The sequence below is a fragment of the Falco punctatus genome (genome assembly GCF_963210335.1).
Source record: "Falco punctatus genome assembly, chromosome: 5".
NCBI classification, from domain to species: Eukaryota; Metazoa; Chordata; class Aves; order Falconiformes; family Falconidae; genus Falco; species Falco punctatus.
Genome location: NC_137584.1, coordinates 34,561,344 through 34,575,253, shown reverse-complemented (window position 1 = coordinate 34,575,253; position 13,910 = coordinate 34,561,344). Strand labels below are relative to the sequence as shown.

The window sequence follows — 13,910 nt, the reverse complement described above, 5'->3', positions numbered from 1 at the left end:
TGTGTCCAAACATCCTCCTACCCACCTCTGCACAGGGCTTGCCAGAAACAGCTCCTGACTCAGAGCACAGAAACCAGCTACCAAAAGGAGAGCTGCTCCGTGTCACTCAAAGCAGTGCAAACCCCCATGGGTTAGCCCAAATTCCCGTGGTCTCAGAGAGGGAGGACAAAGCCTTGTAATTTTGAGAAGTGTCTGCTCTGAACAACCATTGCTTGTAGGTTGAATGAGACACTGCTCATTCTCTCCCCTTACTCAAGGCTTTCTGAGCAGCTGTTAGAAACAAAACTCACCTGCCTTGTTTCAGCTATAGTTTTCTGAACTCCCAGTTGAGGGAAGCTGATTAAAGAGTATTAAATACTACCAAGATGTCTTTTTGCCGCCTCTCAAAAGGCGTTCTTTGCTGAGGCAGTTTAAAAGCTTTCTCTTTACACCTCTGACTTGAAATCACTGATTTTTCTACCGCATCTGTTGCTGCTGATTAAACACAAGCAGTGTCAGAGTAGGGTACTTCTCTTAGCTTCCGTGGGTGAAGCCTTAAGTCTATTGCTAATACAGCAGGTCAAGACGTTACAATTTCTGTGAAGTGTTATTAAAAAATTTAGTTCCCTACTTTTCCAGAAAATTTCATTTTCTAACAATCCAATAGAAAATTTAAATAAAAGTTAATGCTTTCATTTCAGCTAGAAAACTCTGGTTTCCTTTTGCCATAGTAACTGCCCAAAACAGGATTTTTGCTTTTCTTTTTTTTCAATTGCGACCTTGTTTTGTCAAAATCAAACTGTTTGCATGAAACATTTAAACACTATTAAGACTGAATTTGTCCCCAGAAAAGCTCCCAAAGGCTACCTTCATCATTTCAGCATCTCCAATGACTAACTCTGCAGGCAGAAGCAGACAGGTTCGAATAAGGCCCATCAGGCACTAGCGACTGCACTATTTTGTCAGTGTATATGAACTGCATTTTGATCCACACCAAATAGATGGTTGCAGCTCCTGATTACTAGACTCCCATTCTGACTCTGAATAGAGAACAACTCCCCATCAGACATTAGTAATTACTTTATGTCACAGAAATAGAAAAATACCTTCTTGCACTTGACAAAAAAAATCAGGCTTTCCATATAACGTGACATCACGATAATTTATGCTAATTTCATAGACCAATACTGCAAGTGATATGCTGTTAAATAAGCCTGTATTGATACTAGAAAAAGGTCTAATGTGGTGATGCTTATCTTAGAAAATTAATACCATTACAGGCCAGCCACAGTAACTGCCTTTATTTCGTAGAGGGAAAAAAAGAAATAGAAAGGAATGTTGCATAGCAGTAATCTCATAGTCAATTAAGCAATGCTGACTCCTGAAATGTCTTTCATCTTATGTTTCCCTGGGAAAAAGAAAAGCAAACTAATTTAGAGGACCTGAAAGCAGTGATATTTATGATCCGAGATATAGGTTGTATCCGTTTTAACAGCTCAGACCTGGAGAGATTCATTTTATGAACACAGATATCAAGGCGGGGAAAAAATAAAAGACAAGTATCAAACTAAAATGTCATAAAACCAATCACATAGCTGCCATTTTTTAACTTCAGGGGAAGTCCCCCCCATCTCTGACATTTGCACATGACTATTCAGTTACCACCTTAGGGCTCCAGGTAGGTACAAAATAGGCATATGCTCAAAAGAAATCAGTATCAGAGCTAGGAACAGAAACACCAGTTTCTGAGGTTTCAGACCACAAGATTACTCAGTGCTGAACTTTGAAGATAAGGAGGCTAAGACAGATGAACAGAAAACAGATAATCCGTGGGATCCGTGTTTGAATGTTGTTATTTGGATGGGAAGTTTCCATTTAAAGTACCACCATATCCCTGTGGCCCTCTCCTGAGTATTCAGCATTTCTCCCTCCCTCCTAAAACCTTCTTCTCCCCATAAAGCCATTCAACACATCATTTTATTGACGATCCTCCTATATTTTGTCTGGACATTTCTACAGTCCTATGACACCTTATTGTGCTTTCAAAACATATCATTGTTCAGCATGAATTAGAATTAGGCCCAGGACACAGGATTAATAAGTCTTTCCCCCCTGAAGAGCTGTCAATCCAACGGAAGGATGGATAATGAGCCTTCCCCATTGCTGCCTCTTGCAAGGGTGTGTGTTTGGGTTTCAGCTCCAGCACTTGGATCTGCACCTAGGAGAGAGCAGTCCCCACTGGGTGTGAAATAAAGCCAGGACAGAGAAAGACCATTTTCTTACCAAACCCCTTCTCTGCGCTGGGTTTACTACAAACATGACTTTTAATACTGGTCTATTTAAGCTTTAATCCCTACCTTCTTTGCAGTAGTGCCCTCTAGCCCTGGTGAGTCCCTGAGTTTGTGCCAGGTGTGACATGACCACATGGAGAGACACGTGTCTAAATTAGGGGCTCGCTCCTTCCCTCCGTTTATTTCTCAGAAGTTGTCCCTCTAGATAGGCCAGGATAAAACACAACTTGCCACTTTTAAAGAAGCTCTATGACTTTGAAAAAAGACTTTCTGAGAGCATCACCTGCACTTATTCATCAGGTGGGTGGAGAAATTTTCCATCCAGCAAAGTAAGAGGTTTGTGGTTTGAGGCACTCTGCCCAGGGTTCTGCTAGCGGTGGCATTTCCCTGAGGATCAGCACTAGGCGGGAACACATCGTGCCTTGCATTACATAGGCAATTCTTTTAATTATCACAGGGATGTTGCTTGATAATGACATTATTTGTAACGGTGCCTGAGAACAGAAGTACATCCCTAAAACCTCTTCTGTCTAGACAGGAGAATTTTGCAAAAATGCATCACTTGTGGACATCCCTGTGTATCCTGATCCTCGACCACGCACCTGCTCTCAAATTAATCCTGATGTCCGCGGCTCCGCTGCTTTGAACCGCATCGCGTTCGTTCAGTGCATTAACTCCTTCCCCCAGCCCCGGCATAGCCCCCCACACCGCCCCCGGCAGCGCCCGCGCTCCCCCCCCCCAATCCACGCACCGCGCAACCGCTCTCACGACCGAACCCTTCGCAACCAGAGTCCCCTCCCGCAAGCACAGACGTGTCCGCGTCCCCCCCGCTTCCCCCCATCCTCCGCTTCGAGCAGCCGGTCCCCCCGCCCGGCACGGCTTCGCAGCCGCGCTGGTGCCCGCTCCCGGCTGCGGCAGCCAGCGCGGCTCCGGCACCAACTTTCCGTGCGCGGCGCGGAGCGTCCCCCGCGGGGGCAGCGGCGGCCCCGGGGCGGCCATGCTGGGGCCGGCCGTGCGGCTGGCGCTGGGCGCGGGGGAGCTGGGGCCGGCGGGGCTGCCGGGCCGGCTGATGGCCCTGCTCTGGCCGGCGCTGGTGCTGGCGGCGGCGGCGGCGGCGCTGCTGGTCCTGCGGGGGCTGCGAGGCGGCCGGGCCGCGCCGGGGCACCCGCGCCGCGCCGCCGGGGAGGCGCAGGAGGAGGAGGAGGAGGAGGAGGAGGCGGAGGAGGAGGAGGAGGATGGCCCCGCGGGGGCCGGCGGCCGGGCGGCTGGGGCGCTGCCGGCGCGGCAGCCCGAGGAACAAAGGCGCACGGCGCAGGTAAGGGCGGCGGGGGGGTTCGCTCCCTGCCCGGGGTCTGCCCGGGACAAGCACCCTTCCCTCCCTCCTCCCCAGCATCTTCTCCTCCTGCCTGCCTTGCTCCCTGCAGACCCGCCGGGCAGCCCGGGGTGCCCCCTCTGCTACGGCCATCCCCCATCCCGCGCGCCCGGGCAGCCCGTCCTGTCTGGAGATGCTGCGCCCCAAACCTCTCTGGGTGGTTTAGGGGTCAGGGACTCAGCGTTCCTCTGCGAGCCCCGTGGTGGCATCAGGATTACAGGGCAAGGCAGCAGGTTGCCAGAGCACCTGGCCTGGGATTGCTGGGTTTGGCATTTCTTCTGCCACGTTGTCTAACACCATAGCTCCATATGGGCTTGATCCCGAGTGCAGGGAATTAAGGTAACTCCACTTAATGTCCATCATATTAAGAGGGAGGATGCAAGCAGAGTATCTCTGCTGTGGTGTTAATACAATGTCCTAATAATGTATATTTACTACAAAGCAAAGCTTCATTATTATTGTGTTAATACATAATGGTAGCTGAGAGCTGATGACCATGGCCACCTTGTTGAATATATGTTTGAGTTTGATATGATGCACTGCGATGAAGTTTCCGTATGACATCGTCATGATTGTGTCGCTTTGACTTGCTGTAAGCTGTCTGTAGCAGAAAATCTCAGGATAAATTACAGAAAACCGTTTCACCAAGGTATTGCAGTATGGAAAGTAAAACTCCCAGGAGAACATACTGAACATAAGTAAGTATGTATTTAAAATTAATACATCAAGCATTTCTGAACATGTTTATCTGACTAGTATCTCCTAGGTCTCACTTCTGAGAAAGATAAACTAAACCCGTTTGGGGGGGTGGGGGTGGAAGCTATGTGAGGTAGGCTGTAAAATAAGTGGGTTTTTTCTTCATGAACATAAATGTATCAGGCTGTCCATCATAACACTAGTTTTCAGTGGTTTATTATTTGCTGTGGAAGTTTTAACTTTTAGTTGTATTATCTTTTAATAGGTTGTTCCATTTTAAGGTATTTTGTCTTTCATCAGTAAGAGCAGAATCTTGGCCCAGCAGCATAGGTATCCCTAAATTAGTAAAGAACAATTAAATCAAAAAGCAATCCAAACAGAACTGCCCATGTCAAGGGTGACTTCAGTAAGAATTTTATTATAGCATTATAATCATCGATACTAGATGACTTCAGTAGACTAGATGGCTACAGGACAAATTAAAATTTTGCAGAGCCACCAATTATTGGAGGCAGTGTGGGACAGAAAGAGCGGGACCTCCACATGCTGTTGTCAGAGACAGGCCTGGTGCTGTAGTGGTGGTGGAGTTACTAGTTTAAGCTGAAGACACTGCTTGAAATAGATATTTTCTGGTCAGCGATGCTGTACCTCACAGGCCTGGGTAGCAGAAACCAAAGAAGAGCAGAAAGAGATAAACTGAAGGGATAAATTTGTTTACAATCATCTGCAGTTTCTATCATTATTCTCATCTTTTGCTGCACTCAGGGTTTCCTGCTCTTTAGGGGCTGGGCTCTAGCAGTTGCGTTTACACAGGGTAGAATCATCCTTTATGTGAGACCCACTGATTATTCTCTAAGTGCAGAAGAGGCAGAATATGGTCCTAAGGACATGGAGGATGAGAAGGGGATGATCAAGAAAAATAACTTAAAAGATCCTAAGGAAAGATAACCTGGGGAAAATATCTTACATGCTGAAATGAAAAAATCAGGCTTGTCCTCCCATGACAGTAGCCAGCCCTTTCTCTTCTCTGTTTGTCTCGTTTTCTTTTCCCTACCCCCCTTCTCCACAGCTCCTTGTCATTTCCCATCATGTTATCTCTGGCTTTGGAACATCATATCCTTGAGGCAAAAACTTTATCTCCTTACGTAAGTGTAAAATGCTCCATGCTGCTTTGGCACTTAGCTGATGCAAGGATGCCAGAACAGCAGAACACCTTTAATATGCCGAAATTTGCATATGAAAATCTCTACCGAGGCAGCATCAGAGATATTATTAATAACAAAGTCTTCCATCTGTAGACGTGGCCAATGCCATAAGCTGGGGCGCGCAGGCATTGCAGGGTGGGAGCCACTCTCTGCTGCCTGCTGAGGTATGAAGCTAAGAGACGAATTGCCTCCGGTGCTCAGGTGTGTTGATACATCCCAGCAGCCAAACATCTGCATATCCTGGAGTGGGGGATAAGCCAAGATCTTAATTAAAAGAAACTAGGCAGTTAATTATTTTTTCGGTTTGGGAATGTGTGTTTGCTGGTGATTCCCAGCCGCTGCCCCATGGGTGGGCTGCAAGACTGCCTTCCCTGGGGAATCTGCCCTTACAGGGCTGCAGTTCCTCTGATGTAGGACCAATCTCCTTTCTTCTGCATGCCCCTATGCCCCATAGCAATAGACAGCCAGAGCCTGCCCAGGGTGCCTTTGCTGGAGGGTGTAGCGCGCCCTCAGCAATCCCCAGGGCTCCTTCCCAGCCTGCAGCTCCCAGCCACAGACCAGCCCTCCCAGCCACCTCCATCCAAATCCTTCCCAGGTCCAAGTCACTAAAATGCAACAGTGCATAACTACGTTTGTCTCTCACAATGCCAGTCCTGCTGGCAGGCAGCTTTCAATCCTTTCATCTCACTACTTGTTTACTTGGCGTATAGCAGAGTAACAGGATGCGGTGATTACTAGCCTCTGAGCAGGCTGCACACTCTAAGACCTGCTCTAAATTGCTTTCACAGCCCCTATGAGATAAGGCTGTTGAACAAACTTTGTTCAAATGGGTGCACGGCCCCAACACAACCGTAAAAGCACATTTTGAATGTGATCTTACTATGCATCACACATAACAAGTTACATTCTGGCTGCTGTCATACACAAAAAAAATCTCCAGAAATGATGCTAGAGGGTGTTCAGTCTTTTTCAAGATAACCTTTTCCCTAATAAAGAGTCTTTTAGGAAACTGCTAACGAGGCTTGCTGGAAGCCAACTGATCTGAACAAGATTGCTGTTGAGTTTCGGGGTTTGTGTTTATTCATAGGTTTTAGGTTGTTCTGTAAATTGGTCAGTCCAAAAGAAGAGCTTTTTGTACAAATGCAGTGATATCATCTTTCTTAGGCAACTTCTAAAAATATGTATTATCTGATACATCCCAAAAGAAAGCTTTCTGCTTTTCAGAAGTGTCTTTAGAAACCGGAGATACTTTTTGCCTCTTGTGGGGATTGCTTAACAACACCAGAACTAAATATCAGTCTCCTCAGCTCCAGAGGTATGCAGATAGATCTTTTTTTCCTACCTTTTCCGGTTATACTGTATTTTTCATGCCAATGCAACACTGTTCCACAATTATTTTCGTACAGCAGTCTTGGATGAGAATTGATTTTGTAAGTATCCTAGAAGGTGTTGGGGTTTGGTAATTGCCTTCTTAAAATGGAGACTTGATCCCTTGATGTAATGCTGCTCTGATTAATTAGAATAGTAAATCCCAGGAAACTGATTTCTTCATCCCTCCTTGCAACAGTGGTTTTAATCCACTCATGCTGGGGAAACTCTTTTGTCTTTCCCCAGACGTCTCATCAGATGATAAGAGCAGCTGAGCTGAGGAAAGTACCTGTCAGCTCCCCGAATTTATAGCTGCTGTATATGGCCTCTTGTGCGTCCTGGGAAGGCTGGCCAGTGGGAGGGTATGTAGTGTAGGCATTACATATTACAATACATAGCATCTCAGAGCTGCTTCTCTAATTTTGCTCTTGGAATTACCTTCAGATATGAATGGCTACAGCTGTAGTTCTGGCTCCTGCTTCTTGTCATCAGTCTGTATTCGTTACCTTTCAGTGCTCAAGGGGTTCCTACAGGCAACTTCATCCCTGTGAATATGTGCAAAGGAACAGATTTTCTGTGCTGATGGCCCACATTCTTTTCCACGAGGTTCTTGGAGCATCCTTTTGATGGTAGCACCATCTCTTTCTTTCCTCTACCAGGTACCTCAAATGAAGGGGAAAATTTCATGTATTCCCAGTAGGTTTCCCAGACAATTCTGTCTGTTGCATGTGTTTCCTGTATAATTTTCCCTTCCAACAGATTCTTTTTTCCTACTGGGAATCTATTTGTCTGAAGTGATTCTGTCAGGGAAAACATTGTATTAACACATATCAGTAATAGCTGTTAATATGATTAATATTTACAGTATTGATCAAAACCCAAGATCCTGCTCTCTTTTCCCTCCCTTTTGCAGTTACGTGTGTCTGGTGGTGTGAGCAGGCATGGCCCAAAGAAGTTATTTTATGTTCTGCCATGCATCAAAAGCCTCTGAGTTTCTTTTGCTAAGGAACCCAGTATGTTTTTGTGGCTTCCCATTGTCACCTTAGCACAAACTGCCATTGTGTTACCTTTTCTCTAGCTATTAGGACTGAGTAATTTTCTTTGAAGCTGGTGCTTTCCTGTCTCCCTGGCCACTCTTGCTTTGTTTAAACCCCATCCTTTCTTTGACAAATGCAGGCTTGTCCTTTCCCATTCACCTGGTTCCCATTGGTTTAGGAAATAAGTCTTCCAGGTTAAAGCCCCACAGGACCACATGGCAAAGCCGGACTGGCCAGGATGTCTGCTTCCATTTATGAAAATCTGATTCAGAATTAATGAAACTCAGTGCTGCTTTTATTTCCCAACACATTTTCATGCAGATTGCTCATTGTCTGCTGATGGAGCAATCAATACAAATTGCTGGCTGGCCCAGCAGCAGCAGCGCTTTGGTGCTTTGGTTCGCCTGCCCTGTGGCTGAGCCAGTGCTTCTGCGCACAGGAGGGAAGAACCCATCCTCAGAGAGCAAACAGTGGACTGCAAGTGGCGTTGCAAATACCCAACTCACAGTGTGCCATGTGGGGAGCAAAGACCAGACATTCCAGAGGGTGCCGAGAGAGATGAAGGCTCCTGCTCAGTTTTCAGCTTGTTGAAGGTCTACTGAGAAAGCTGAGGATTGCAGTGATATTTTGTTCAGTAGTAACACAGCATGTTTCAGGGAGGTTATTTAATGCCCTGGTTATAAAGTCCGTTTCTTTTTGTTCCTAAACACACACAAACCTTTCTTTTTCTTTTAATTTAGCACATGTTGGTGCTGCTTTTGCTGTACCAATGCAGCCTTTTGGCCTAAGTCCGCCACATTTATCTTGTGGTGTAACATGAGGTGGAACAAAAAATAGTTTCTGCACTGGAAATAAGCACTAGGAAACAATTTAATTGGAGTATTTCTTAAATCTGGAAATGGTTTTGTGTTCACAGACCCCCTGCAAGAATGGGATAGTTTTGCTTCTGTTCATTTCCAGTGTCCAACCCATTTAATTAAAGTTTTTTGAAAGTGGTAGCTGAAAACAATTTTTCTGAATCTTTATTCATGTTCTTAAATTAATTCCTAGATTTCCAATGTGTGAAGCATATAATAGCTCCCCTTGGGTTTCATGTGCTGAGTTTATTTTGTCCTAGTATCCCTCTTCTGGGGAAACCTTTGCATGACTTCCTTAAGGAATGCAGTTTTAAGCACCTTCCCCAAGTGGGACAAAGGGCGGTTAGCGAACCTGAAGCTAATGTTCACATAATTTTTAATTAATTCTGTAACCAGTTGGTGGCACTGCAATTTGAAAGCAGGCTTCCTGATCTGATAGACACTTAAAAAGGTGTTTGGCTCTGTAAAAATGACCAGTCCTGTGAAAGTATTGAAATGCATAAAGGTAAGCATTTAGGGGTACAGTTTTATGGCTTGGAGTACACAGTTTATGTATTAATGATTAAACCCGTATTTTTTAACATTTGAAGACCTAGTCTTTGCCTCCTTTCTTTGTGACTTTATGTAGAACTATATTAACAGTAAAAATAGATTAAATGCTAGCTCAAGGGAATAAAGGTTTCAGAGCAATCATCAGAAATATAACCTTAGGTTACAGAAAAAAAAGGCAGGGGGTGGGGGGGAAATCCTGTTCCACTGGGTCATGAACCAAATGGCCATGAACTAAAAATAATCTTTCTATTGTTCCACAGAATGTGAGTAGAAATTAATATGCTAAGTCTGATTCCACTAAAAGTCCGGATTCTGTTTCTCTGCATATATTTAATGTATTTGGAATTGCACTGATAACTTTATACAGCCACTTAATGCAGAGGGTTTAGATGTGTTGTCCCCGTACAAAACTACATTTTTCATTAAGGAAAAAATTACCCTGACAAATTCATTTCCCTTTAATGAGTCCATTAGGTTAAGCACAATAAAATAATGAAAATTCACAATAAAATAATGAAAATTCCTTTTTCAGAACAGCCAAACGGCATGGTAAAGAGGCATGACTAATCCTGTATGCGAAGGGCTTAGGAAGGGAAGAATAGGGTAGGGTGGGGTTGGTACAGCCGGCTTACTGCCTGAGAAGGGCTTGGGTAAAGGCAGGATTTCATACAAAAGGTCAGGCTAGAGTAGTACGTTTCCACTAAAATGAAGCTGAACTTATAAAAATACTTGGTGATGAAAGGAAGGGAGCTGCTGCGATTACTGAAGGATGGTGGACAAGCAGCAGATATTTCAGGTTTGAAAGAAGATCATCGCCTGAGTAGCGAGCTGTTTGGTAATCACCAATCAGTGGTCACGTTTGGTATTTTTCTTGCACTCAGCTGCTCATGAGGAAGGATGCAACAAGGTTCAGGAGTGCAGGTGGGTACTTAGGGCTGAATAGCCAGTCATTCATCCTGAAGACCCCTGGGATATAGTAAGTGACCGTCACCAATGTATTTTTAACCTTTTAGTCAGTGATAGAGAGGGGGATGTTTGCCTAGCAGATGAAATTTCATTAAAGTAGCAAATGTTGTGCTTGTCTAGTAAAAGTATACAGCAGTCAGACTGACAAAACATTAAAATGCAGTGCTGCAATTTTTCCAGCTTCTTGATTGCTGTCATTTTATATGGAGAGAAGGTCCAGGAACATGATCCTGCCCCAGCTGAGACAAGTCTGTCAGAGTCAACGTAGATTGCATCTTCCCTCATTCTCTGTCACACTCAACGTTTTCCCTCTGGAGTTCTCCCTGCCTCTGTGAGGGCTCTGTACAGCCTCGGGCTGTGCTCACTCATGGCAGCCTGGGGGAGGAAGACAGTTGCATGTCCTTAATCTTGACGCCTCCTTGTCTCTGTGTAGTCACTCATGCTTGCAGAAGCATCTTGATGTAAAGAGCAGCTAAGAGGAGGTGGGATGTCTCTTATCCTCTGTGTGTGTCTGAAAGAAGGCAAAAAAGCATCTTCCTCCCTTGCCTTTTAAGTTGGCCCTGCTGTTTTTGTTGCTGATGGTGGCAGTCTTGCTGAAAGCGCTTTTTTTTGGGAGATGCAATTGCAAAGCCTTTAGAAAACAGTGAAGATTTTGTTATGAGACCTGGGAAATCACCAGAGTTTGTCGAGATTGGGAAGGAATACTGTGTTTACACATTGAATGGCTTCCCCTGGTCATCCCTTCTTGTGTTCATCCCATAAAATTCAGTGTTCCTGAAGTCCTGTGCCATATAGTGGAAAGTCACAGCCCTCCACCCCCAACAAGTTATATTGCATAGGAATTTTTCACTGAGACATGATCTATTTGTATTTTCACACAGCAGACAGGAGCATATGCTGAGAAAGAATGGTGTAAGCTCAAGGTCTTTCATATCTAAGTGGTTCAAATTTTCACCAGAATTCCTCTGGTGTTGTATTTTATGTCTATTAAGGCTGCTTCCTTCCCTGCTGCAGGCAGAGTGGGTTTTTTTCCTTTGAGCAGAGCAGGATGTGGAAAATGGTTTGTTTTGTGGTGGGACTTACGGAGTAAATGTAACTTCAAGTAAATTAACCTGAGAGTCTCAGAAGAGAGATGACTGCCTGTGGGACAAACCAAAGATGGCCTTGCTAATTATTACAAAATGTGGCTGGCTTTTAACAGAAATAATTACTTTGCTAGTGAATGTTCAGAAGAATATAATTGTAAACAATTATATTGTTTGCAATTGACAGCAAAGGGAAACAAAAGAGTTGCGAACCACTTGGTTTAAGCTTATAATTTGAAGCTGGTGGAATTACTGATGTAATCGGGCAGGGATTTTGGCTCCTGTTACTGTGATATTTTACTGGAAGACTCAGAATCAGTGTTGCCTGTGTGTTCAGAGTGGTATGTTGCAAAGTTGGCAATTTTGGGGTTTCCCCTCCTAATAACTGCAGTGTGTCAGTGGAACACCAGCCAGCTAGGTCCATGCTACACCGTTGTCTACCACAAGCTTGTCACTGGTCCAGGTTTCAAGCAAGCACCTCCAGGGATGAAGCATTTGCCAGCATGCAGGTGCCTGTCTTGCTGGTTTTAACATACACTTCAAATCAGACCTTTCTCAGACTTGGGGGGAAACAGCTCTAAAATCTCCAACATACCAAAGAACTAAGCACTAAGAGGCTAAAGGACTACAGCCCCACTGGGTTTGTTGGGGACAGGCGTGGGCAATCACCCACAGGGTTTTATTTGCTAGTAACTAATCATCGCAAACGTCAGCAGAGGTTACTTTTTTGGTGTCTAATTAATAATTGTTTCGTCTCTCAGAAGAAGCTGCTTCAGGTCCTGATGATGTTTCCAAGTGCCTTTGGGATAGCACACAAAACCTTGTTGCTCTGTGGAAAAGAGTTCCCTTCCATCTCCATGTGGCCCTGAGAGAGCTGTAATCTCGCCCATCACAAGGTGGCTCTGGGTCTTTGCTTCTCCCAGCTGCAATGGTGTCCCTATCACTTAAAGGGATGAGGCCACCCAGTGAGCCTTTTTCTTTTCTAAAAAAACTACCAGATTTTAGCTTTCCTGATTTACTGTGCAGCGTTTTGCAGTGTGTGTGTATTTCTGTCTCTCTTTTTCATTTATGGCACTTGTTATTCTTCGGCCCTGCAACAGCATCTGTGGCAGCGCAGAGCGGGTACCACTCCTCTGCAGCTGAATCGAGCAGATTTTGTCTTCCAGCGTGCATGTGGTTAAACTCTGCCACAGTGTCTGGGGGACAGAGGTCACTTGTGAGGGAAGGGAGGAGAAGTAGAGGGTGGAATGCATCAGCTCTCTTCCCTTCCCCAAGAGGACCTGAAGCCCCTTCATCACCAGCTTGTGAGAGGGTGCCCACTGTCTCCTGATGCCAAGGGGACAGCCCTGGGCTGCAGCCAGGGGTGTTGCTCCCTGCAGGGCTCCCTTCCCCTGCCTGTCGTCTGGGCTCCCGATCACCCCTTGCCCTGGGCAGAGGTGGAGGAGGGATCAGCGCCCAGGTGACAGCCTGGATCAGGCTCCTTGCTGAGCTTTGGGTTTAGCTGGGCAGCCCAACAGGTCTGATGGAACGGAAGGAAACCTGGACAGCATTGAATGAGGATTGCATTGCACAAGGAGAGCAGCACAGGCAGGTGAGAGGAGTGCCATACATTCAGCAACATGCTCCTGGGCTTGTCGGGCGGGAAACAGGCACCTGGAGAACAGGAGCCTGCCTTCTCTTGGTTGCTGCTGCTTCTGCGTCATGTGCAGCGGCCCTTGCTGGCACAGCCCTTGCCAGCTCAGCTGCAGATTTACACCCTCCCCCGCCGTAGCTGGGGGTTGGTTGTTGCCAGTGAATCCTGAAACAGCCAAGACATTAACCAAACCATAATTTGAAAAGTCCTTAATTTTCATGGTTTACTTCACAGGATCTAAGTAGGATGAAAGCTATTTTTTCGGTTGGTCACATAGACTTGAGGGGGAACATAAGGTCCACCCCAACCAGTAAACAAGAATTAAAATAAGCCTTCTTCTGTCTACGCTGCTTTTTTAAGACAGGCTTACCCTATTTGAAAAACAACTTTGATCCTAGACACATCTTAGGGTAAACCACAAATATGTCTGCTTTGGAATAAATCTATGTAGAGTTTCTGGATTTACATTCATAAAAGCTTAGCTAGCACTAATTAATTTGGAATAAATTACTCGAATTGGAACAAAGCCATGAATTCTAGCCCAGATTTATATGGGGGGTTATTTATCTGTGTCTTTCAGCCTATTGTATGTATTATAGGAAGGTATTCAAATAATTGTATTCACATGTATATTTACATACACACACATGCACTTATATATTCCATAATGTATTTATTGTCCATCTTCTAGGTTCCAGTGAATGGCCAGCTTCTAACATCAGTCAACATCAGAGAGAAAAAGCTCCTCAAGGTACCTGCAAGAGCTTTAGAGTTTATATGTCGTCTTTCAAGACACATACTTGTTTTAAGAATGTTCCCTGTTTGGTAGTTCTTTTTAAAGATAATTTGCTGTTCCCGTTGTTGGAGCA

General features: G+C 45.1%; 1 protein-coding gene across 3 annotated transcripts in view; it reads left to right on the top strand.

Annotated features, from left to right (window-relative positions):
* The first annotated feature begins 1 nt into the window (after position 1).
* The window catches only part of LOC308064852 (uncharacterized protein), a 41,258-nt gene continuing 27,349 nt past the window's right edge, over positions 2-13,910 (top strand). For 2 of the 3 annotated variants that reach the window (XM_080389996.1, XM_080389995.1), the window contains exons 1-2: positions 2-3,585; positions 13,733-13,792. In XM_080389996.1, the coding sequence (XP_080246122.1) occupies positions 3,268-3,585; positions 13,733-13,792 (378 nt within the window). In that variant the 5' untranslated portion in view covers positions 2-3,267. Of the gene's footprint in view, positions 3,586-4,348; positions 13,000-13,732; positions 13,793-13,910 lie in introns of those variants that run through there. The other variant, XM_080389997.1, reaches the window with a different exon arrangement.